The sequence below is a fragment of the Scyliorhinus canicula genome, chromosome 7 (genome assembly GCF_902713615.1).
Source record: "Scyliorhinus canicula chromosome 7, sScyCan1.1, whole genome shotgun sequence".
NCBI classification, from domain to species: Eukaryota; Metazoa; Chordata; class Chondrichthyes; order Carcharhiniformes; family Scyliorhinidae; genus Scyliorhinus; species Scyliorhinus canicula.
Window position 1 is genome coordinate 84,520,077 of NC_052152.1, and position 23,917 is coordinate 84,543,993.

Sequence of the window (23,917 nt, forward strand, 5' to 3'; positions counted from 1 at the left end):
CTCATTCAGAGGAACTTCAAATGGTTGTGAAGAATTATGATCTGTAGAACTATAGCTTACTAAGGACTACATTGAATTTCTATCAGCAATGCAATATGGTGTAGTATGTCACTATGACAAATAACATTTTCACCCCACAAGTGCCACGCAATGACCATTTTCAGAAAACAAGCGTCTAACCATCTCCCCATGACATTCGATGGCATTACCATTGCTGACCCCCCCCATAAACATCCCAGGGATGTAATTGACTGCATAAGTGCAACTCCGACAACGCTGAAGAAGCTCAACGGCATCTAGGAGAAAGCAGCCAGGGCGTTTGGCATGCCATCTATCATTGATGTCCAGTAACATTAATGTATCATCTACCAGCTGCACAGCAGCACCTTCCAAGCTCACGACCCTTACCACGGTGAAAGATAAGGAAGGGCAGCAGCAGATCCATGGGAACATCACCTGCCTGCATGTTCCCCTCAATGTCGTACACCATTCTGACTTGAAACAATAATCACCATTTCACTGTTACTGGGTCAAAATCCTGGAACTCCCTACTAGCACTGAGTGTACCTCCACCACATACACTGCAGCAATTAAAGAAGGCAGCTCTCCAACACCTAGCATAATAAAAATGGCAATAAATGCTAGCCTAGGTAGTGATGCCTGCATCCAATGAATGAATAAAAAGGATGGCAACATAATGGACCTAGTTTAGTTTGTCCAGTAGAAATTGCTGACTACCTACCGCTGTGGCTACAGTGACATTGTTTTAGTCATGTACACTAATTTTAGTTTTTTTAAAAACTTGCACATACGTGATGTAGATGTTACTTGAAATGCAAGGTTGTGGTTTAGCTGTCCATTAGGGAGGAACACAAAATCGGCTGATCTCCAATGTACAACTAAGGAAACGATTCTTTTAGAGATGTTAAGTCAAAATCTTGACCTCAAGTGAATGTAATAGATCCCAAAGCAGTATTTTCAAGACCAGCAGGGGAGTTCTGTGTTCTGGCCAATATGTATCCTTAAACCAACATTGCAAAAACAGATGACTTTAGTTATCGCATTTTTATTTGTGGAGCCTTACCACATCCAAATTGGCAGCTGCATTTCCCACATTGCACCAGTGACTGAAATTCAGAAGCATTTCAATAGTTGTAAACAGCTTTGGGACATTTGAAGGTCATGAATGGCACCATCTAAATAAATTACTAATATGAAATGAAAATGAAAATCGCTTATTGTCACGAGTAGGCTTCAATGAAGTTACTGTGAAAAGCCCCTAGTCACCACATTCCGGAGCCTGTCCGGGGAGGCTGGTACCACCATTTTCTAACTAAGTGAACAAAATGCACAAAGGTGATAGCCTGTTCTATATTAGTAAATGCCATTAACACAGTGAATTAATGAATAGACCTAATCTCGGGTTCAATTCCCGTACCGGCCTCCCCGAACAGGCGCCGGAATGTGGCAACTAGTGGCTTGTCATAGTAACTTTATTGAAGCCTACTTGTGACAATAAGCAATTATTATTATAATTGTACATATCTTCAAAATAAGGAAAGCTACGAGAATGCTGAGCTCTTTTCAAAATAAATACAAGTACAGTGCATTGAGTAGATGTGATGAAATTTGTGCTTTCAAATCTTGTATCATTAAGATGACAGTAGCGCAAATGAAAAATCAAGGAAGGAATCTGATCCTCCCCGGTTCCTGAGAAAACTAAAACAAGCAAGACTGAAACATATAAAATGACAGAGATCAGCAAGCTCAATGTGATCAAGTCCTGGTGCAGTGAAATGAAATATAAGTTGCCACAGCCCCCTTTTGAGCGAGCTGACGGGTGGTGAATTGATGTGAGAGTTACCACAACTCGGTTGTGGGTCACGGTTGAGGTCGGCCCTTCATGGATACGGGAATAGAAACTGCGCTGTTGGCGTTACTGCATCGCGAACCAGCTGTTTAGTCAACTGAGCGAACCGATCCCCACTGGTGCAGCACTGGCAAGTTGAAGCGAGAGGCAAGATCCAGAAGTTGAGAATAAACAAAGGGATAGTTGCTGCAGCTGTGGCTGTCATTTGAAAATAACACTAGTTGGTCTATGACATCCAGACGAGTTGAGATTCTGGATGTGTGCTATTAGTGAAACTCGTGTCCATGGAATTTGGGTTGCTTTTGTTCTGTTAGTTGGGGATCAGGCTAGCTCCTAGGAGTTGAAATACTTTGTGAGGAAGATAGTTTTGATGCGTTTTGTCATAGAGTTTGATGACCTATATGCTCAGTGGACTGCTGAGCCAAATTGGAAAATCTGTTGGTTATACCTACCAATTTAATGTGTAACTGCATTTTGCTTGTTAATTCATGTTTCATTTATGTTGATTCTTGGTTTTAAATAATAGGCACTTACCCAAATAATATTGACTTTTGTGTAGTAAAACATTCTTTTGTTTTAAACCATGGTATATTATGGCTTCATTCTTTTAGTAAATAACTGGGAAACCGGTGGTGGGGGTGTGCTATTGGTGGGACCAGAAGATCCTGCCCCAGGCATAGCAAACATCCTCTAGTTGCCACACACGGTAGTTAAGGAAAGTAGTTTGGTGTGCTCTGGTGAAACCATGTGCCAAATATGCACCATGCATTATTGTGGAGCTATTCCATTTCCACTGTTCCACCTAAAATCCCTAATTTATCTAAGCCTATGTAATGAGCTTTGAAATAGTCACAGATATTCTGGGGAAACAACTTTTCTTAAATGTTAAGAAAGGACCTTTACTAAACTTTATAGTTATAATCCTTTCTTATGCTGCGGGTAATTGCGCCTAATAAAAACATTTGCAGCAGCCATAGAGTGACAGATAGCCGATGTATTTTTTTTTGTGTGACAGTATACTCCAGCACTGCTATATATCATAGATAAAAAGGTCACAACATAAACTGACAAATAGGAACTGGCATTATTCTACTTAAATTATATGTCATACCAGAGTTTGATAGCTGGGCCTAAGGATATTCTAGATCAGGGAAGAGACTATCAGTGATCCATCGCCACACACTAAGATGAAACTTGCATGTACAATCCACTCTCTGCACTGCAGTAGCAACAAAAATCACTCTGGCTTTTAACTACTGTGACCCAAAGTCTTTCTCCGGAACATTTCCAGTGTCATACTCGACTTGAAACGTCAACTCTATCTCTTGACAGATACTGCCAGACGTGCTGAGATTTTCCAGCACTTGTTTTTTATTAGTAATGCTTTATGGATATGATTAAAAATTCCACCATGACAGCTGGTGACATTTAAATTGACTCAATAAAATCTGGAATTGAAAACTAGTCTCAGTAATAGTGACCATGAAACCAATGTTGATGAACATAAAAACCCATCTGGTTCACTAATGTCCTTTTGGGAAGGAATTCTGCTGTCCTTACCTAGTCTGACATACATATGACTCCAAACCCACGACAATGTTATTTTACATAATTTAGAAAACTCAATTTTTTTTTTCCAATTAAAGGGCGATTTAGTGTGGCCAATCCACCTACCCTGCACATCTTTCGGTTGTGGGGGGTGAAACCCACGCAGCCACAGGGAGAATGTGTAAACTCCACACACACAGTGGCCCAGGGCTGGGATTGAACCCGGGTCCTCAGTGCTGCAGGCAGCAGTACTAACCTCCGTGCCACCCAGACTCCCAGCAATGTGATTGACTCATAAATGGCCTAGGAAGTCACTCAAATAGTGATGGGCAACAAATCCTGCCCTTGCCAGCAATGTCTATATCCCACAAAATAGCCTGGCCAGTTGGCTAATCCTGCTGAATGCTGTGGGGTTTGGGCACTAATAAGGGTTGTTGCATTGAAACAAAGAAAATCTTGGTTTTACTGTAGACTGACGTCTGCGACTGAAATGATAGAACACTGAGAACTACCTTTCCATTGAATGGAGCCTGATCCTGCTGGAGGGAGTGACATTCGGGCATATTTTTTAATAGAGTTGAGAGCATTCCTCGTGCAGAAGCTGTACAACTGTCATGTCATGTTGTGAACAGTCTCCATGTGGGGTTCTACATCAGATTCAACATGTTTTCAAAACCCAAGGAACACTGGAATTCATTTTCACAGAAAGGAGAAGAATGACTGTAGAATGCATTGTACCAAAGCACAGACCATAAAACATGAGTAAGAACCTGCAAATCAGTGACACAAATCCCCACATCTAAAATCCTCTTTACCATCTCTGTGAAGATGTTGGGGAAGGCCAACGATTTCTTTCAGTCCGAGGATTGTAATGTTTTGTTCACCCACTCACTTTGGCTCCTTGAATTATTTCCATTCTTTTTACTTTCTCTTTCACATCAGAGCAATAAGAATTGGGTATAATCTTTAATGCTACTGACTGCACAGTTTTGGTATATGATAAAAATGCGCGAGATCTGTATTGGGGCTGACAACTAATCTGTCACCTCAAATGAAGACAAGAACAGACCCTTCAAAATAACTTGTTTAAAGTCCTTGCTGGGATATACAATATATAATGGCTTTGTATCAGCAAAATTAAATCCTCACCTTTCAATTGCTCCTCTGGAAGGAGTCATCTGGGCATGTTACTGTTTGCACAACTACTGTTTGGATATCCTATGCTCGTTTATTCCTGTTTCTTGGCTAGGGCAGTAGATGAGGCAGGAAGATGCTGTGCCATCATCTCTGACTTGTCAACCACTTACAGTACCGTAAGCACCACCAATGATGCATCCACTTTAGAGGACTCAGAAGGAACATCAAGTGAAGAAACAAATACCACAGAGAAGTGAAAATGAATGTGGTTGCAGAGTATGAGTAAAAAAGAAAAAAAGGATTAGGTCAGACAGGCAGTTGCTGCCGAATGCACAGACTGAAACTGAGCATGGGCTACAGAATCTCATCATGCAGTTTTTTAAGAATCTTCACAGTTCAACCCATGAAATGCCAAAGACCATGCATGAACATTCTCTGGGAATCTGAAGAAAAGTAGTCAGCAAGTACCCAAATCAATATTTTTGGCAACTCCCACCCACAAAAGACAGAGGGCCCAAACCCAGATGAAGTTTTAGTCTCCCACACTGTCTAGCTTCAGTTTATAGGAGGCACTCGATTCCAGTCTTTAATGTACCTTAAATGTCATGCTCAGTGCTCTTTACTGTCAAGGGGGATAGGTTTAGCTCACTTGGCTGGACAGCTGGTTTGTGATACAAGGCCAGCAGCGTGGGTTGAATTCCCATACCAGCTGAGGTAATTCATGAAGGCCCGGTTTCTCAACCTTGCACGTCACCTGAGATGTGGTGATCCTCTGGTTTAATCACCACCAGTCAGCTCTCCCCTCAAGGGGGAAAGCAGCCTATGGTCATCTGGGACTATGGAGATGTTACCTAAACATCAAACCATATATGAATCCTTAGTAAGGACATCCATCAACTGGGGATCCACACAAAGTAAAGAAGGACCCCAACCTCTTATAGTAATGATTTATCTGCCACCTGCTGCCCACCTCCAGCTATAATGGTTTCATCTTGATACAGCCCATAGTTTTCCACTACTTGAGAGATCAAACAGAATGGGTGGACAGCTTTTGCAGGGCTGTAAACTACCTAAAGAATATCCCCTATCCAAATCTGATCCAGAATAAATATACTAAAGTTAATGCATCCCATCTAATTCATGCAGCCCCACCATTTGCAGTGCTCCAATACTCTGGTAACATGAATTTATATACTTCCCTACTCGTAAAAGTTATGACATTCTTTTGCTTTAATTACTTGCTGTACTGGGGTAGCAATGGTTAGCACTGCTGCCTCACAGCGCCGAGGATTTGAGTTTGATCCTAACCCCGGGGGTCACTGTCCGCGTGGAGTTTGCATATTCTCCCCATGTCTGCGTGGGTCTCACCCCCACAACTCAAAGGTGTGCAAGGTAGGTGGATTGGCCACGCTAAATTGCCCCTTAATTGGAAAAAAATGAGTTGGGTACTTTAAATTTATATTTAAAAAATTACTTGTACCTGCATGTTAACTTTTTATGATTCATGAGAAAACCTACTTCTCTCTGTACTTAAGCTTTCTGTATTCCCTCCATTTAAATAATATTCTACATTTCTATTATTCCGGCCAAAGTTGACCGTAGATTTTCCCACATTATACTCCATCTGCCCAAATTTTTCCCACTTATCCTTTTTTAAAAATAAATTTAGAGTACCCAATTTTTTTTTCCAACTTATGGAGCAATTTAGTGTGGCTGATTCATCTATCCTACACATCTTTTGGTTGTGCGGATCAGACCCACGCAGACATGGGAAGAATGTGCAAACTCCACATGGACAGTAACCTGGGGCCAGGATCGATACTGGGACCTCCATGCTGTGAAGCAGTAGTGCTAACTTCTGCGCACCATGCTGCCTCGCCCACTCGCTTATGCTATTTCTATCCTTTATTGCTGAAATAGAGACATGCTGTCTCAGCTTTTCATCTTGCATCTTTCTACTTCATCTTGTTCGAGGTGTTGCCATGGATAATGCAAAAGGAAACGGCTAATTGTCAAGCTTTTGTTCAAATTCAGACCAGGCAGGTTGATTCTGGTCAAGGTATTGCGAGGAAGACTAAACCAGGGAATGGGATTCCCAAGCTTTTGGTTAGTTGAAGATGCAATTACGTGGACAAGCTCCATCTGTCTATCTGTAGATAACTATTTATATCCCTTTGCAGACTCTTCCTATCCTCCTCACAACTTTCTTTCCTTTTGTATCAACAGCAAATTTGGCCACAATACACTTAGTCCCCATCTATAGATTATAAATGATTGAGGCCCCAGCACTGATCTCTGGGGCACCCCACGAGAAGAGTTACGGTTTGCCAACCTGAAAATGTCCCATTTATCCCAATTGTTTCCTGTTGATTAACCAGTCTTCCATCCACGCTAGTATATAACCCCAAGCATCTTGAGCTATTATGTTGCGTAGTAACCTTTTTGTGGCACCTTATTGAATGGTTCTTGATTCAACTACTTGTTACTTCATCCAAGAGGCTCTACTAAATTTATCAGTTTCCCTTTCATCACACCATGGTGGCTCTGATTAACTGTATTATGATTTTCTAAATGTCTTGCCACTTTCTCAATAATGAATTCCAGCATTTTCCCAACAACAGATATTATGCTAGTTTCCTGCTTTCTGTCACCCTCCTTTCTTGAATTGTGGTGTTACATTTGAAGTTTTCCAATCCTGTGGCATCTTACCAGAATCCATGAATTTTTGGAAGATTACACCAATACATCCACTCGAGCTACAGCCACTTCTTTTGAGATCCTAAGATGTAGGCCATTAAGTCCAGTTGATTTGTCTGCCCTTCGTTTACCTAGATCAGAGATTCAGTTCTATCTTGCCCAATCTGTACCCGAAGAGATTTCCCAAATTCAGGGAAGTTGCGTATTCTTGGTAGACATTCATAGTTTGGGCACCAATTCAGTGAGGGGTGAGATCAGGCGCGGGGATCACTGGTCAGCCAGTTATGGATAAAGTTGGCACGGTCAACTGAAGACTTTAGTATAAACTTGTAAATGACTCCTTTCTGGAAAGCTGTTTTCACTGTGACAAATTCTGACTTTTTTTGGAAGTGACTGGGTCATGAAAATTGGCCTGAGACAAGCTTCACTGGCTCCACTTAGGTGCCTCTTGGTGGAATACAGTATGCTGAAGGTACTGAAACTTAACCTCAGAAAAGAAGAACTCTATTTATCTTTTCACACACACACGGGATTTCTCAAAGGACTTAACAGTCAATGAATTAGTTTTTTGCAGTGTAGTCATTTGTTCTGTAGACAAATGCAACGGCTAATTTGAACACATTCCGACAAATAGCAATGAAATAAATGACCGGCTATAGCAGGAATTCTAATGGGTGATACCATTTCACCAGTCTTACCTTCATTAATGAACTCCAGATGTAAAAAAAAACAGCCACCCTACCGAAAATCCAAGCATAATTTTGAATACATGGAGTCGCAGCTTAATAAGGTTCCAATTCCAGTTCAAGTCTTCACCTTGGTGAATGTTCCCCAGCAGTTTGTGGATCTTAGGAGTAAGAATGTAGAAACAATTGCATACTGCTTTGTTGATTCACTTTCCTTATTTATGTTAAGGGAAGAAGGAAAGAGGTAAAGGCGACAAAGCCCATCAAAACCAAAAAGTAACTTGTTTCTTGTGTTCACTCCCCGGAGAACACTCCACAAGTATGTGGAGATTGCTATTAATTTAGAGAATGAAAAAAAGTCACAATTCACAAATCTAAACTAGAATCATGTAGATCAGTGTACCGATATTAACTTTTATTTTGACTGACATGGGGAAATAACAGGCTCTGTTGGTGTTAAACTTACACATATGAAAAATGTCTACACTTTCAAATACATTACAATTAAATTTTTGGTAAAAACTAATATGTTTAAGAAATTAAAGTGAGCTGCACATGGCTTTTCCAAATAAATTTAATAGGGAGTTTCATCATAAGGGTGATTAATCATAAAATAATTATGATTAATTTGACTTTTTGCTTTTATTATCCAGTACATCCTCGGGATATTGTGTTACTGGCTTGGAAGTCACTTATTCTGACAGTATAAAGAAATTAAATTACTACCATTATTAATTGAGGTCGCTTCAGTTTTAGCCTTTGTTATATCAATTCAGATCTCTTGCACGGCTAGGCTCAATAACTCATCCAAGTCATTCTTTGATGTCACTATTCAATATTTAAAGAATGAAAATAAAACATGTTCGAGAAAATGAAAAGGATGTTGAAGTACGCCTCAATTTTTAAAAACTTACTGACATTCAAAACAGGCCTTGACATAGTGTACAAGTGCATGTATGTTGCTATAAACAATACAAAATTCACCATGTAATTTTGAATCAGTTGCTGTTTGACAACAAGGACTGTAGATTTAGGCCTATGAAACCAGTAGAGTGTCTCTTATCAGAATTTGTGTTATATATTTACTTGGGGTCTTCATCTATTCCAATTATACCCCAAGCTGCACCTGCTCCATGGGTTCCTGATTCAGTACTCTCCTTCGTACCAGCTTTTCCCAGGTCATCTTCCTTTTGATTAACCTTTATTAAGGGAAAGAAACGTCATTATTAGCTTATTACAGTAGTAAATGCAGAAGACATAAAATTCAAGTAGGTTAGCATTGTATGATTTAATTGCTCTTCTAGTCCTAGATATTTGAAGAGTTTTCTAATATTCTAGTTCTTAGTTAAAACATTCAATTGCAAAAATCCAATTTTGATTACTTCCAAATTAATTTACGTTGTAATGTTTATGAAAGTGAGTGTCATATATGGGTCCATCTCAATATTTAGAATTATGAATGGACATTTAAGAGAGTGATTATATTACATACATTTGAAATAAATCTAATCTCACATCAAAGAACAAAATGGTTGGGTTGCAAAGTAAATCATAAAAGGAACCACTTGATTAAACTTTGAAAATTAGATGATCTTTTCTTAGCTCTGTTGGCTGCATCTTATTTGTTGTTTATCTATAGAATGAACTTCTTAAATCTAGTAGCAGCACCAAAACATATTCCAGTCAAATTTCAATCACACAAGATTAACTAACGAGTAACAATTCGAAAATCAACAAATATGCGTGAAGTAAAATGAAGGCCATAAAATGCAAGATGTTCAATATTAAAGATTTTGTTTTCCAAATAGTATTAAACTTCACGTTCCAACTATCCAGATTTGACACATTATAAAGGTAAACAAAACACGAAGGAAGATTGCATGTCGAATGACATGCAAGAGTTTACTTAATGGAACAAACCTACCATCAACTTAACATGAACATGCAATGCGAATGTATGCTAACCAAATAAAGCACTGGAGGTGGCTTTCAAAGCTGCAAACAAGGTCAGAATAAATAATGGCACTAAAGACCAACAAATCCCCAAGACATGATTCCACCTCAAGGTGAGGAAATTACATGAGATTTAGTCATTGTCTTCCAAAACGCACTCAATTCAGGAACTGTTCCATTGAATTTCTTTATTCATTCATGGAATGTGGGCATCGCAGGCTGGGCAGCATTTATTGTCTATCCCTAATTGTCCTGGAGAAGTTGGTGGTGGGCTGCCTTCTTAAACTGCTGCAGTCTACTTAGGAAGACCCAGAGCGCCATTAAGAAAGGAGTTCCAGGGACGGTGATATATTTCCATGCCAGGATAGTGTGTGGCTTGGAGTGGAACTTGCAGGTGTAAGGAATCCCATGCGTCTGCTGCCCTTTTCCATCTAGGTGGTGGTGTTTGCGGGTTTGGAAGCTGCAGTTACAGACGCATTGGTGAGTTGCTGCAGTGCATCTTGTAGATAATACACATTGCTGCTACTGAGTATCGGTGGTGGAGGGAGTGAATGTTGAAGGTGATGGATGTCATGCCAATCAAGCAAGCTGCTTTGTCCTGTGTGGTATTGAGCTGGACATGCACATATTCAGCAAGTGGAAGAATCCCATCACACCCCTGACTTGTCTCTTGTAGACGGTGCACAGGCTTTCAGTAGCCAGGCAGTGAATTACTGCAGAATTCCCAGCCTCTGATCTCTTGTGGCATAGCTAGTTCTCTCAGTTTTTGATCAATGATAGCCCCCAAGATGTTGGGAGTGTGGGGGTCCAGTATTGAATATCGCGGAGAGGTGACTAGATTCTCTCTTGCAGGCTATTTTGGCGATTGCCTGGCACTTTTGTGGCGCGCTATTACTGGTCACTTATCAGCCAAACCTGGACTTTGTCCAGGTCTTGCTGCATACGGATAGAGTATCTGAGGAGTTGTGAAGCATGCTGAGTATTGTGTAGTCATCCCCACTTCTGATCTTATAATGGAGGGAAGGTCATTGATTACAGCTAAAAATGGTTGAACCTCGACTACTAACGTAAGGAACTCCTACAGTAATGTCTCTGGACTGAGGCAATTGACCTTCAACGAACAGCCATCTGGCTTTGTGCTAGTTGCGGCTTCAACCAGTGGATTGGCAAATTTCAACTGTCATGTCATAAACCTGCCTGGCTACAGCAGTCGACAGTATTCAATGAGGCCTCAATTGGTATGGACTCTGCTGGTAACAAGGTTAGAATGGAGGTTTAGAGAATAATCAAGTGTGAATAGTTTATGGAATAGAAACAGATTATAGAACATTGGAAGATCCCCGAGATATACATCTGTTAATGTATAGTCATGGAAGTTGATGGGGCAGAAAACAGAAGGTAAATCCAAGAAATTGCCCAGACCCTAAAAACTAGGAGAGGCAGTTACCACCAAGCAGTCTCAGCATGAGGACAGGCCAGTTTCTAGCCACCAAGCCTGAAGGCCAAGTTTACAGAAAACAAGGCTTCTCATTCTTCAAGTCAAGGCAGTGCATAAAACCTTGGTGACAACAGTTTTAAAATATCTTCACTGGACCAGGAAAAAGACGGTTCCCAGATTTGAGTATCACCCCTGCATTGTGTGGCAACGATAGCTGGTTATTCAATTTGGATATTGTTTGGGGAACAGGGTCTTAGAGTTCAGGTATCGTAGATATTTTTGTAACAAGAGTTACGTTCTATAGAAACTATGTTTAGTAATTCATACATCTTCATTGCGTGAGAGTAGAGTCGTCCTGTTTGTGTGTATTTATCTTTTCTTTAATAAATAGCCTTTAATAATTATTGCGTGACGCTTGGGCTATTTATTATCATTGGTATTTCACTTGTCTCCTCACAACAAAACGATACATCGCCACAAATTGGTGTTTCAAGTTGAGACACCCTTGCAGACAACATCAGTGTGCTTCATGACACATGCTATTTAAAAAGCCGACAAAGAGAAATCAAGAAATTAGAATCAGTCCAATATGTTTTGTGGGAAAAGTATGGCATAATACTTTTAATTAAGAACAGATTGATCACTTAAACTTGAACTGTTTGAAGATGTTATGGGCCAGGTTTAAAAAAAAACTCCAAAGCATATTATGGAGTTCACCTGACCTATAATTTCTTGTTGAATTTGGCTAGGATGAGCACAAGGGCCTTCCTTTCAGGTGTTATTCAACAGACTTTGAGCGCTTTTAATAAAAAAAAAACATGCTTTATTTTAAGAACTTAGTTAACATTTGTAAAACACACAGCAAGAATTTTTATCAATTACAAACACAAAGACTCCACACAACTTCAGTAATCTATGTATAACCCTTAAGGAATTCCCCTTAACTGTTCCAATTCAATAACCAAATCGAAGTAAAACCAGAAACCCCTTTTCTTTTTTTAAATGTTTTTTAAAATAAACATTTTAGAGGTATTTTTTGGTATTATAACACAATAAACAATGTACATGAAACTATAAACATAGTGCAAAAGCCGTCTCCCTCCCTTTATTAACCCCTTATTCTAAGCTAAACAAACCCCCCCCTTCTGCTGACGATTAATTTTCCGCGAAGAAGTCGACGAACGGTTGCCACCTCCGGGCGAACCCTAACAGTGACCCTCTCAAGGCGAACTTGATTTTCTCCAAACAGAGAAAGCTAGCCATGTCCGAAAGTGGGTTTTGAGTCCCTCCAAGCTAATAGTATCCGTCTCCGGGCTACCAGGGAAGCAAAGGCCAGAACGACTGCCTCTTTCTCCTCCTGGGTCTTCCGATACCCTGAAAATCACCACCTCTGGACTCAGTGCCACCCTTGTTTTTAACACCGTGGACATGACATCTGCAAACCCCTGCCAAAATCCCCTAAGCTTTGGATATGCCCAGAACATGTGGACATGGTTCACTGGTCCTCCCACACATTTTGCACACCTGTCTTCCACCCCAAAGAATCTGCTCATCCGAGCCACTGTCATGTGAGCCCGATGAATGACCTTAAATTGTATCCGGGTGAGTCTGGCACAAGTTGCGGACGCGTTGACTCTACTCAATGCGTCCGCCCATAGACCATCCTCTATCTCTCCTCCAAGTTCCTCCTCCCACTTGCGCTTCAGCTCCTTGGTCTGCGTCTCCTCTGACCTCATAAGTTCCTTGTAAATGTCTGAGACGCTCCCTTCTACCCACCCTCTGGAAACTACTCTGTCCTGAATCCCCCCTAGCGGTTGGAGCGGGAAGGTTGACACCTGTTTACGTTGGAAGTCCCGCACTTGCAGATACCTGAATTTGTTTCCCATCACCAACCCAAACATCTCCTCCAGCGCCTTATACTCGGAAAGCTCCTCTCGAAAAACATATCCCGCATCCTCTCAATCCCTGCTCTCCACCATATCCGGAACCCCCCATCCATACGTCCAGGGGCAAACCGGTGATTATTACAGATTGGGGACCAGACCGATACTCTCTCTGCTCCCACATGTCTCCTCCATTGCCCCAGACTCTCAGGGCCACCACCACCACGGGGCTGGTGGAGTACCGTGCCAGCGGGAACGTCAGAGACGCAGTTATCAATGCCCCCAAACTGGTGCGCTTGTACGAAGCCGCCTCCATACACTCCCATGCCGACCCCTCCCCCAGCACCCACTTCCTGATCATGGCTATATTCAGAAACCCCTTTTCAAGGCGTGGCCCAGCACACTGCAGTCTCACTTGTATAAGATTGTTGTTAGTGATACTCTTCCCTTTTTCAAACTTCAGATTTAAATTCCTTCCAGAAAGCAATTATCTTTTTTAAGTTACCAAGCAGTCTGGAACATTTTAAAATGAAGATAGAGGCAGGCCAAAAAAACTTCTATTCTCTGTCTTGAGTCCACAGCAGCCAAATGTGAAAGCAAAACCAAAAAACTCACAACCACAGTTCAGCTCCACCCACACAAATTACATCACTGAAGCCACATGATAAGTCAAAAATCTTTCTTAAAGGGACACTCCCATGATAAAGAGCTAACATGGATTTGCAATACCTAATGAGGCCTATTAATTTTTTTTGAGGAACTAAAATAGTAGACATAGGAATATCTATAGGCATAGTTAAATGGATTTCCAGAAGTCAATTAGAATGGTATAATATCATAGAACGATATTTGGTCCATGTGTGCACTGATTGAATGACAAATTCACCCTGTGCTGCTGTCTTCTCCCTGTAGTCAGATGACTATCCTCCTCCACAATTACTTTAAAATATTTTTATCCAGTGTCAAAATTGGTGTTATTTTCTGGTCTGATAATGTCTTGGCCATTATGGGTTGAAGATTTATGTTGAGGGCCTGACGTTTGGGAAGTTGTCTCAGCAGACCCAGACTCCATGAGCAAAGCTTGTTTATCAATGCAAATAGCATTCCTGTAGCTCCCTTTGAATCTGGTCTGAACAGTGTCAGGTTGTCTGTTAATAGTTCCCAGATATAACAAGGTGTGACATTCCAGAAACTGAGAATATAATTCCTTTGTTTTTGACAAAAAGTCCAGTTTAAAAACAAAGAATAGCCAGAAGGATAAAGCTTTTAAATGTATATAGTGTGTTTCTTTTCATTGTTGGGGGAATCCAACAGTCATTTCCCCCCGAAGACAAAAATGAATTCCACATCAGTTTTTTCATCTGGTCGTGAACAAAATCCAGGAAGTAGAGACATGCAGTCATATTAGAGTCATACTCTTATTCACACAGAAAGGTCAAAAACTCAGCTAGCAGGAGCAATGTCAGTTCCCTGCTGCATTGCTGGAGTTAATAATAATCTTTATTGTCACAAGTAGGCTTACATTAACACTGCAATGAAGTTACTGTGAAAAGCTCCCAGTTGCCACATTCCGGCGCCTGTTCGAGTACACAGAGGGAGAATTCAGAATATACAAATTACCTAACAGCACATCTTTCGGGACTTGTGGGAGGAAACCGGAGCACCTGGAGTAAACCCATGTAGACGCAAGGAGAACATGCATACTCCGTATAGACAGTGACCCAAGCGTAAATGGAACCAGGGACCATGGTGCTGTGAAACAACAGTGCTAACCACTGTGCTGCCCATTCTCGGCGACGACATTAACCTCTCCTATGATGCGGGTAGCATTATGGTTGACCTGGGACATTCAAAATCTGTCTTTATTGTGAAATTTTATTTGGAGGTCAGAGTTCTGAATTTTTCACATTTGGAGACCAGGCATGAGCAAAGCCATTTTTTTCAGGACAGTACCTGTCCAAATCCTGGTCCATTCTACCCGGTGCTATGTCTTTTCATCCGACGTCATTTCGTCCAACGACACTTCGTCCACGTTTTTTGGTCCAACGTCTTTTTGTCCGCACGTCTTTTGGTCCTACGTCTTTTTGTCCGATGATTTTTTTTCGTCAAAGATTTTTTGTGACTTGTTACGTTTTTTTGTCGGATGATTTTTTTTGTCAAAGACTTTTTGTAACTTGACTTTTTGTAACTTGCTTATTAGCACTCCACTCCACTCCCCACATTAACTTTTTGTAAATAGAAATCTTCTCTAATGCACATAGCAAGGTATAATATGCAATAAAGGATTTTTATTACCGGTCTCTTTCCTTTCACGTGCCTCGTTAAAGGATAGTTATTATCGTTCTCTTTCCTTTAACGAGCCTCGTTAAAGGATAGATATTATCGTTCTCTTTCTTAATTCGCCCATCCCAAAATGGCAAAGTTCATTGTGTCAACGAAGAGCAAAAGGAAGGTAGCTGATGAAAATAACTACATCTACGATTTTCATTCGAGCAGTCCAAACCTAGGAAAAGAATACTGGAGATGTGAGAAAAGAAGGCTGTGTTCAGTGCGGATTCACACGGTAACGGAAAACAATGAGCCGAAAATTATTTATTTCTCTAATGAGCACCTCCATCCAGCTGATGTTGATTCGTTAAATGCTTGAAAAGCAGTTGCAGAAATAAAGCATGAAGCAGTGGAAAACATAGCAGCAAGTTCGCGTAGCATACTAGCGGCCAAGTTTACGCAGCTATCAGAAAATACCTGCTCCCAACTCCCTAGGTTGCCCGTTGTCTCAAGGACTATTCAAAGGTGCTGACAAAAAAATTCTGGATTTCCCGCTAATCCAGCGGCTAGACACGGTTTTGAAATACCTGACAAATATTGTAAACTTTACAATGGCGAACAGTTTCTGAGATACGATTCGGGCGCCGAGGATCAACAGCGCTTACTAGTATTCGCATCAGAAAGTGCTCTTCAGGATTTAGCATCATATCGTCATTGGGCATGCGATGGGACATTCAAGATTGTGCCACAACAGTGGTTTCAACTGTTCTGCATTCATGTACAAGTTAAAGGAAGCAGTTTTCCACGGGTCTTTGCATTACTGCCGAATAAAAGAAAGCAGACATACGAATTATTTTTTGACCAATTGAAAATTATGCAACCTAATGCAGATCCGATTGATATCATGGCAGATTTCGAAGTTGCAGTTCACAAGGCAATTAATTCATCATTCCTTAATTCATCTGTTGTGGCATGTTTGTTTCATTTGAGCCAATCTGTGTTTCGAAAAATTACCAATTTAGGCCTCAAAGAAAAATACAATACAGGCTCTGAATTCTGTCTTAAAATTCGATGTATTTCAGCATTAGCTTTCCTCCCCGTTGAAGATGTCGAAGAGGCTTATGAAGATTTGATAGACGATGAAAAAATACCTGCTGAATTCATCGTTTACTTCGACTTGACTTACATAGGCATTGTGAGAGGACGTTGTGCCAGACGAAGGAGAGAAACACCTACATTCCCGACAGCTGTATGGAATGTTAATCAGCGTGTTCTACAAGATCTACCGAGAACAAATAATGCTGCTGAGGGGTTTCATTCTGCGATAAAGCGTTCGGCGGGTGGAGCTCATTTAAATATCTGGAGGTTAATCAAAACTCTGAGGGAAGAGGAAGGGTTCATAATAGGCAAAAAGGCTCAAATTCTTCGGGGAGATCAGTCGACTTCATGTACGCGATATAAGAAAATAACTGAACGCCTCAAAAGATTGGTCGTTGAATATGATTCTACAACTAAAATTGATTTCTTGAGGAATGTTGCTTACAATTTACATCAATTTTAAGTAACTTCGGGAATTTTAAGTAATTAGTAAACTTTTAGATTTTTTAACTGCATTTTTAGATTTTTTAACTGCATTTTTCAACTTGCATTTTACTTGCATTTTGTCAATTACTTGCATTTTAGCAATTAAATTCACTTGCTGTATTGTACTTGCATTTTATCAATTAAATGGTTTTATACGGAGTTAATTTGTAATTGGATAATTGGACAAAAAGACGTTGGACCAAAAGACGTGCGGACAAAAAGACGTTGGACCAAAAGACGTGGACGAAGTGTCGTTGGACGAAGTGACGTCGGACGAAAAGACGCGACACAATTCTACCCTGCCCTATCCCCGTAACCTAACCTGCACATCCTTGGACTCTAAGGGATAATTTTAGCACAGCCAATCCACCTAACATTCCCATCTTTGCTCTGTGGGAGGAAATGTGGACATGGGGAGAATGTGCAAACTCTACACGGTCACCCAAGGCCAGAACTCAACCCCAGGTCCTTGGCACTGTGATGCAGCAGTGCTAATCACTGTGCCACCATGCTGCCCAGGGGATTGTGGTTTTTAATGCTACTTTGGCCTCTTTTAGGAATTCTGGATTCAGCTTGGACATGGACCCAACTGGGATATTCCAGTTACTGTTGCCCGTTGCAATGGGTTGGCACAACAACAGGTTTGTAATCCTCTCCCAAACCTAGGACAGCCTTTAGGGGCCTGGATGATAGGGAGGTTATCTTTTGGAAGGGGTCTCTCCCTCATCCATACCAACAGCTAAGGTGATGCAGTCCAGAGTGTTTTTACGGATCATTTTGTTTTGGAAATATTTTTATTAAAACTTTTAAACAATTGTAATACAAAACCTACAAAAACACAATAACAATTAAACAGCAAGAGCCCCTCCCCCTCTAACAGTAAAACTTAGTTACTAGGGTGGCACGGTAGCACAGTGGTTAGCACAGCTCCAGAGCCCCAGGTTCAATTACCGGCTTGGGTAACTGTCTATGCGGAGTCTGCACCTTCTCCTGTGTGTGTGTGGGTTTCCTCTGGATTCTCTGGTTTCCTCCCACAGTCCAAAGATGTGCAGGTTAGGTGGATTGGCCATTCTACATTGCCCCTTAGTGTCCAAAAGGATTAGCTGAGGTTACAGGGATAGGGTGAAGGTGTGGACTTGGCTAGGGTGTTCTTTCCAGGGGCTTGTGCAGACTTGATGGGCCGGGTGGCCTCCTTCTGCACTGTGGATTCTATGATAAGGCCCCCCATCCCAACCCCAACAGCGAACAGTGACCAGCTCTTTAAAGTACAATATTAATGTGCACGCATTCTGACCTAAAACCCTTCCACTGACCCTCTCTCTGTAAACATAACCTTCTCGAGATGTATAAGCTCCAACAAGTCACCCAGCCATGCCGCAGCACTTGGCGGTGTAACTGACCTCCAGCGCATGAGGATCCGCCTCCTTGCCACCAATGAGACAAAGGCCAGACGTCTGCCTCCGTCCTGGTCTGGAGTTGCTACCGAATTTTTAACGTGGCTACCATTACCAAGTTAGATGAGTATTTATTTGGTACCACCGGTAAAGGAGATGATACCAGCGTTGGTAGGCTTGCTCCCCTCGCAGACCTGGATCCAAAGCTCATCTGAATCTCCAAACCACTCTAGCACCTTTCCAGCATTAGCTGCCTGATAATAGTATTGAAAGTTTGGCAAGGCCAAGTCCCTAAATTATCTCCCCCTCTGGAGTAATGTCCTCATGATCCTTTCGCTCTTACCTGCCCAAATAAACCCAGTCACCAGATGGTCAATTTCTCCTGCACATATCGGAAGTCACTGGAATAAGAATAAAAATCTCAGCAAGATGTTCATCTTAACCAATTGCACTCGGCCCGTCAGGAATAGTAGAAGACCGTCCCATCTTTGCAGGTCGTTGTGTTTGGTCCTTGATGCCTTACGATGGATTTCACCAAAAACTTTGACTTGTCCAAACCAGAATCTTCATTGAGTCTCATGTGGTAAGATAGCAATCTGATACAGAGCACAATATCATGGAATCTCCTTATTACTCCTCTGGAATCTGCTCCTTGAACTGACCATTCACTTGTATGTCTTATTACCCTCTCAATCTTCTTCTGAAGATGCCGGCTGTGTTTCCCCTTGTATGGGAGTCACTGGTCAGCTGGCCTTGGTCTAGAGATCGCATGGTTGGTCCGCACCGCCACCTGCTGGTTGGAGGATGCACTCTATCCATCTATGATGTAGCCCATAGGCATATCACCACATCCTCCTTCCTCACAAAACCTTACGATAATTTTACAGGTAACATTGAACGTTAAAGTTGTGGCTAATAAAGTGATCGAGTTTTACTAAGATGTCCATAAACATGCTGTGCCTGCCAAGTGTCCATTTCATTTGCACAGATGTCATTGTGCTTCCCTCACTGGATCACCTCTGTGAACCTTTGAGCTGTTGCCAGCCTCTTCAAAGACTGTTTTACGTACCAGCCTCTTGTTTCTCGTGCTCTTTGGTCTGTGCCTTTGGAAGGCCTGTGTCCATGACTGCCATTCTTGTTACTAGTTGCTTTCTCTTTCGTTTCCTTGCATGATGCCGTTTGCTACTTGCCACTGTTATCATTGCTGGTTTATTGGTGGATGAGCTAGCTCTCCCAGTCTTCTCCTCTTTTTTCCTCTTAACTGTAGGGACTGGTTTAGCACAGGGCTAAATCGCTGGCTTTGAAAGCTGACCAAGGCAGGCCAGCAGCACGGTTCAATTCCCGTACCAGCCTCCCCGAACAGGCGCCGGAATGTGGTGACTCGGGGCTTTTCACAGTAATTTCATTTGAAGCCTACTTATTTTCATTTCATTTCATCTTTGTATGGTATGCCCACGCCCATTTGCGACCTCACCGACATGCTGGAATACCTCTGTTTCTGGTGCCTGTGTGGAGGTTGGGACTGGGGTTGCCAGTCTCACCTCTTCTTGGCTTCCTGGAGCATTGCTGACTTGCTCTTTATCACTAGAGGTAACAATGCTCTATGGCTGAGCTGATCTAGGCACTGGATCACCTTAATCAAACTACCACGTGCGAGTGGTCTGTGGAGCTGCATAATGAAATCGTCATCTGTTCTTCCTCAAAGTCAGTCTCAGAGTTGCCTACTATTCCAGCTGCACATTGCTCAGTATTGTCACCTATGTCCTCCCATTCATCATCAGTGTCATCGATGGCTTGGGAGTATATTACTAGAGCCGTTCAAAGATTTGGAATGGGACACCATATGCCTCCAAGGCCAGTTTTTCCAATATTGGGACGACTTTGTGGGTCTCTGGCTGAATTAATGGCTGATCTTCTGCTGTATCAGCAGCTTCAATTTCTAAGTGCGCCATCTCCAAACTCCCACTCTCCACAGAGTCCAGCCTGGTCTGGGCGTCTCCCCTAACCACCTTGTTATTTCTTGCAGACCACTGGAGCCGAGCCTCTGCAGCCTCATCTGTACTGCTGGAAAAGAGATGTGCAAGCAGCTCATTGTGTTTGTCATCCGTCTCACCTTCCATGTCATCAGTTTCTGCATCATCATTAGAGCAGATATTTGTAGTAATCACCCTCAGATTCAGCATCATCTGCAAAGATTCCACTTGAAAAATATGACATCGCACGCCGACTTATTTGTTCACGAAATATAGCGGCACATTCAAAATCAGCCTTTTGTTTGGCCGCCGAAGCTTGGCTTAAAATTCCACGATGTGGAACTTCAGTGGGACTGAAGAAATTGAAGAACGATTCATTTGGTACAGTTCTTGTCGCTGTTCTTGGAGTGCTCCAACCGTTGTACTTTGGTTTTGTTCGGATTGTTCTCATTGTTACATTTTTGCCCTCCCTCCAGTCGATTGTGCAGCTGAAGATTGAGGTTCAGCAAAGAACGATTTCAGCAGCCGTGAGTCTATCTGATACGCTTTAGTGATCACCTCATTTGTGAAATACTCATTAGGACCAAATGTAAACTCCAGAGTGAAGCTCCATGGCTTCCCATGCTCTGTCCATTTAACACTTGCATCTTGCAGGTGCTTTAATACAGGTTCATCATGATATTGTATCATGCCATTGAGCCTATGCACGTTCTTGAAGAGTGTTTCCAGAATTGCGGAATGCTCACTGGCAGTCCATCTGATTTGTCGTCCTCCACTAGGATTTATTCGGAATCTTCATACACCTTGCACACTGTAATGTCTTGCAGGGATCCACTATGCTCAGGTGACCAGCCATCTTCTAGGACACATAGTCGCTCGAGGAGTTCCAGGGATTCACATGATTTTATCCCAAGTACTGAGTCCACATCCATGTCCACAATGTGAAAGAGTATTGTGTGCTTCATGCCTGTCACTGAGAGCACTAGATCACAAACATCGAAGGTCTCCGTAGTTCTTGTTCCGAAGTCTATCATCAGCACTAGCCGATCAACGAAGTCCCTGTGCACGTTTAGCTTTTGCAAAGCTGATCGACTAACGAGGTTGGCTGTCGCTTTAGGGTAAAAGTCACAACGTATGAAAGCATTATTCAGTCTCACCGTCAATTTTAATACGGACGTAAAGGTTTTCGGAGCTGTTATGGGCCAGGGTTTAGAGAACCCCAAAGTGTATCACGGAGTTCACCTGACCCACAACTTTTAATAGATTGTGGTTATGGGGAGCACACGGGCCTATTTAACAGGTGTGATGCAACAGAGTAAAAGTACTTTTAAATTAAAACAATGTTTATTTATGAAACCAGTTAACACTTTATAAAACCACAGTAAACATCTTAACAACTATCAACACCAATCATCCCTACAGATCAATATTCTATAAGTAACCCTTAATCTTTCCTTGCAATAGCCAGAAGACCCTTTTTAACACAGCAATCAGGTTTAAATTCTCTACTGAGAGCAGTTATCACTTTGAAATCATCAAAATGATCTGGAGAGTCTTTAGATTGCAGAGATCCTTATACAACTGCTTGCTTTGCCTGCAGCTTTCCAGCTCTCAAAGCGAAACTAAAACACTGTTGCTGCCTGCTCAAAAATGAAAGTGGAAGACAGACAGCCCAGCCCTACCCACTCGCTGACATCACTGCAGCTATCTGACAAATACCCATTTCTTAACGGTACACCCACTACAGCTATTTGATACCACCCATTTCTTGGGAGGTACTCGCACATGACACCTCCCCCAAGAAAAATAAAATAAACCATCAACTTCAAGATGGTTTCATTTTTCACTTTCACTTTCCTTTAAGGATTATGGACAGTGAACATACTTTTTTTAACAAAACACGCAAACATTTAATTATAACATGGTCCATTTTAGTTCTTCTTCCTCCAACTGGACTTGCTTCTTTTCATCACATCCGTGACAAAGCATCGGCTATCATGTTTTCTCGTCCTGCCATTATCATGTATTATTTTTAAATGAAATGGCTGTAACAATAAACTCCATCAAAACAGTCTTGCATTGTTATTCCGGAATCGCTCAAAATGTCAATGGATTATGATCAGTGTATATAATTGTGTCAGACGGATTGCTGGTCACATAAATGTGAAAATGTTGCAAAGCCAGCACCAAGCTCAAAGTCTCCTTCTCAATTGTTGAATACTTCTTCTGGTGAGAATTCAATTTATTTGAAAAATAACCAATAGGCCGCTCTAGTCCTTCATATCGTCTTGTAAAAGCACCGCACCTACACCCACATCACCAGCCACTTTGAATGGTTTGGTATAATTTGGGATGGCTAGCACAGGAGCAGTGGTTAACATAGCTTTCAGGCGTCAAATGCCTGTTGAAACTCCGCTGTCCACTTAAAATTGCTATGCTTCTTTAGCAAGTCCGTCAGTGGACCAACCACACTGCTAAAGTTCGGCACAAACTTCCGGTCGAATCCACTCATGCCAAGAAATCGCATTATTACCCTTCGGGTCGAGGGCATTGGAAACTCCCCAATAACTTTTGTTATCACATCCCGTGGGACCATTCGATCCTGTCCGATTGTATGGCCCAGGAAAGTGACTTGGACTTTTCCAAATTCACTTCTGGCTATGTTTACCACCAAACCCGCTCCCTGAAGTCGATCAAATAACTCCATCAGATGTTTTAAATGTTCTTTCCATGTGTGACTGAAAATTACCAGATTGTCAATGTATACCGCACAATTGGGTAATCCTGAAACGACTTTGTTAGTCATCCTTTGAAATCTGGCTGCGGCATATTTCATGCCAAATGGCATAACTTTGAATTGGTATGCACAATCTGGAGTCACAAAAACTGAAATCTCCTTCGCCCTTTCGGATAAAGGTACCTGCCAGTAACCTTTAAGTAAATCCAGTTTGGAAATAAAAGCTGATTGTCCCACTTTCTCAATGCAATCCTCCAAACATGGGATAGGATAAGAGTCCGTTCTTGTAACTACATTAACCGTTCTATAGTCCACACACAATCGTTGAGTACCGTCTGGTTTTAGTACCATCACTATGGGTGAGCTCCATTGGCTGCAACCCACTTCAATTATGCCATTTTTAAGCATACTTTCAATTTCTTTGTTAACCTGTGCCAATTTTAAAGGATTAAGTCGATATGGATGTTGTTTAATTGGAACAGCATTTCCCACTTCTACATCATGTATAGCCATTTTAGTACTTCCCAATTTATCTCTACAAACTTGCCCATGTGATATCAATAACTCTTTCAGGTCATTTCGTTTTTCCTCTGGAAGTTAACTTAACAATTCATCCCAATTTTTACGAACTTCCTCGTTTTCCAATTTAATTTGAGGTATTTCAAATTCAAAGTCATCTGCATTTGGTTGGTCACTTTGAGTTAGAATCATTAAAACCTCTTCCTTTTGCTCTCTTTCCCTTTCAAAAT

General features: G+C 41.6%; 1 protein-coding gene across 1 annotated transcript in view; it reads right to left on the reverse strand.

Moving 5' to 3' along the window:
• Positions 1-8,488: 8,488 nt before the first annotated feature.
• LOC119969095 (superoxide dismutase [Cu-Zn]-like) overlaps positions 8,489-23,917 on the reverse strand; it is a 115,829-nt gene continuing 100,400 nt past the window's right edge. The window contains exon 5 of the mRNA XM_038802293.1: positions 8,489-9,137. Coding sequence (XP_038658221.1) covers positions 9,021-9,137 — 117 coding nt within the window. The 3' untranslated portion in view covers positions 8,489-9,020. The remainder of the gene's footprint in view (positions 9,138-23,917) is intronic.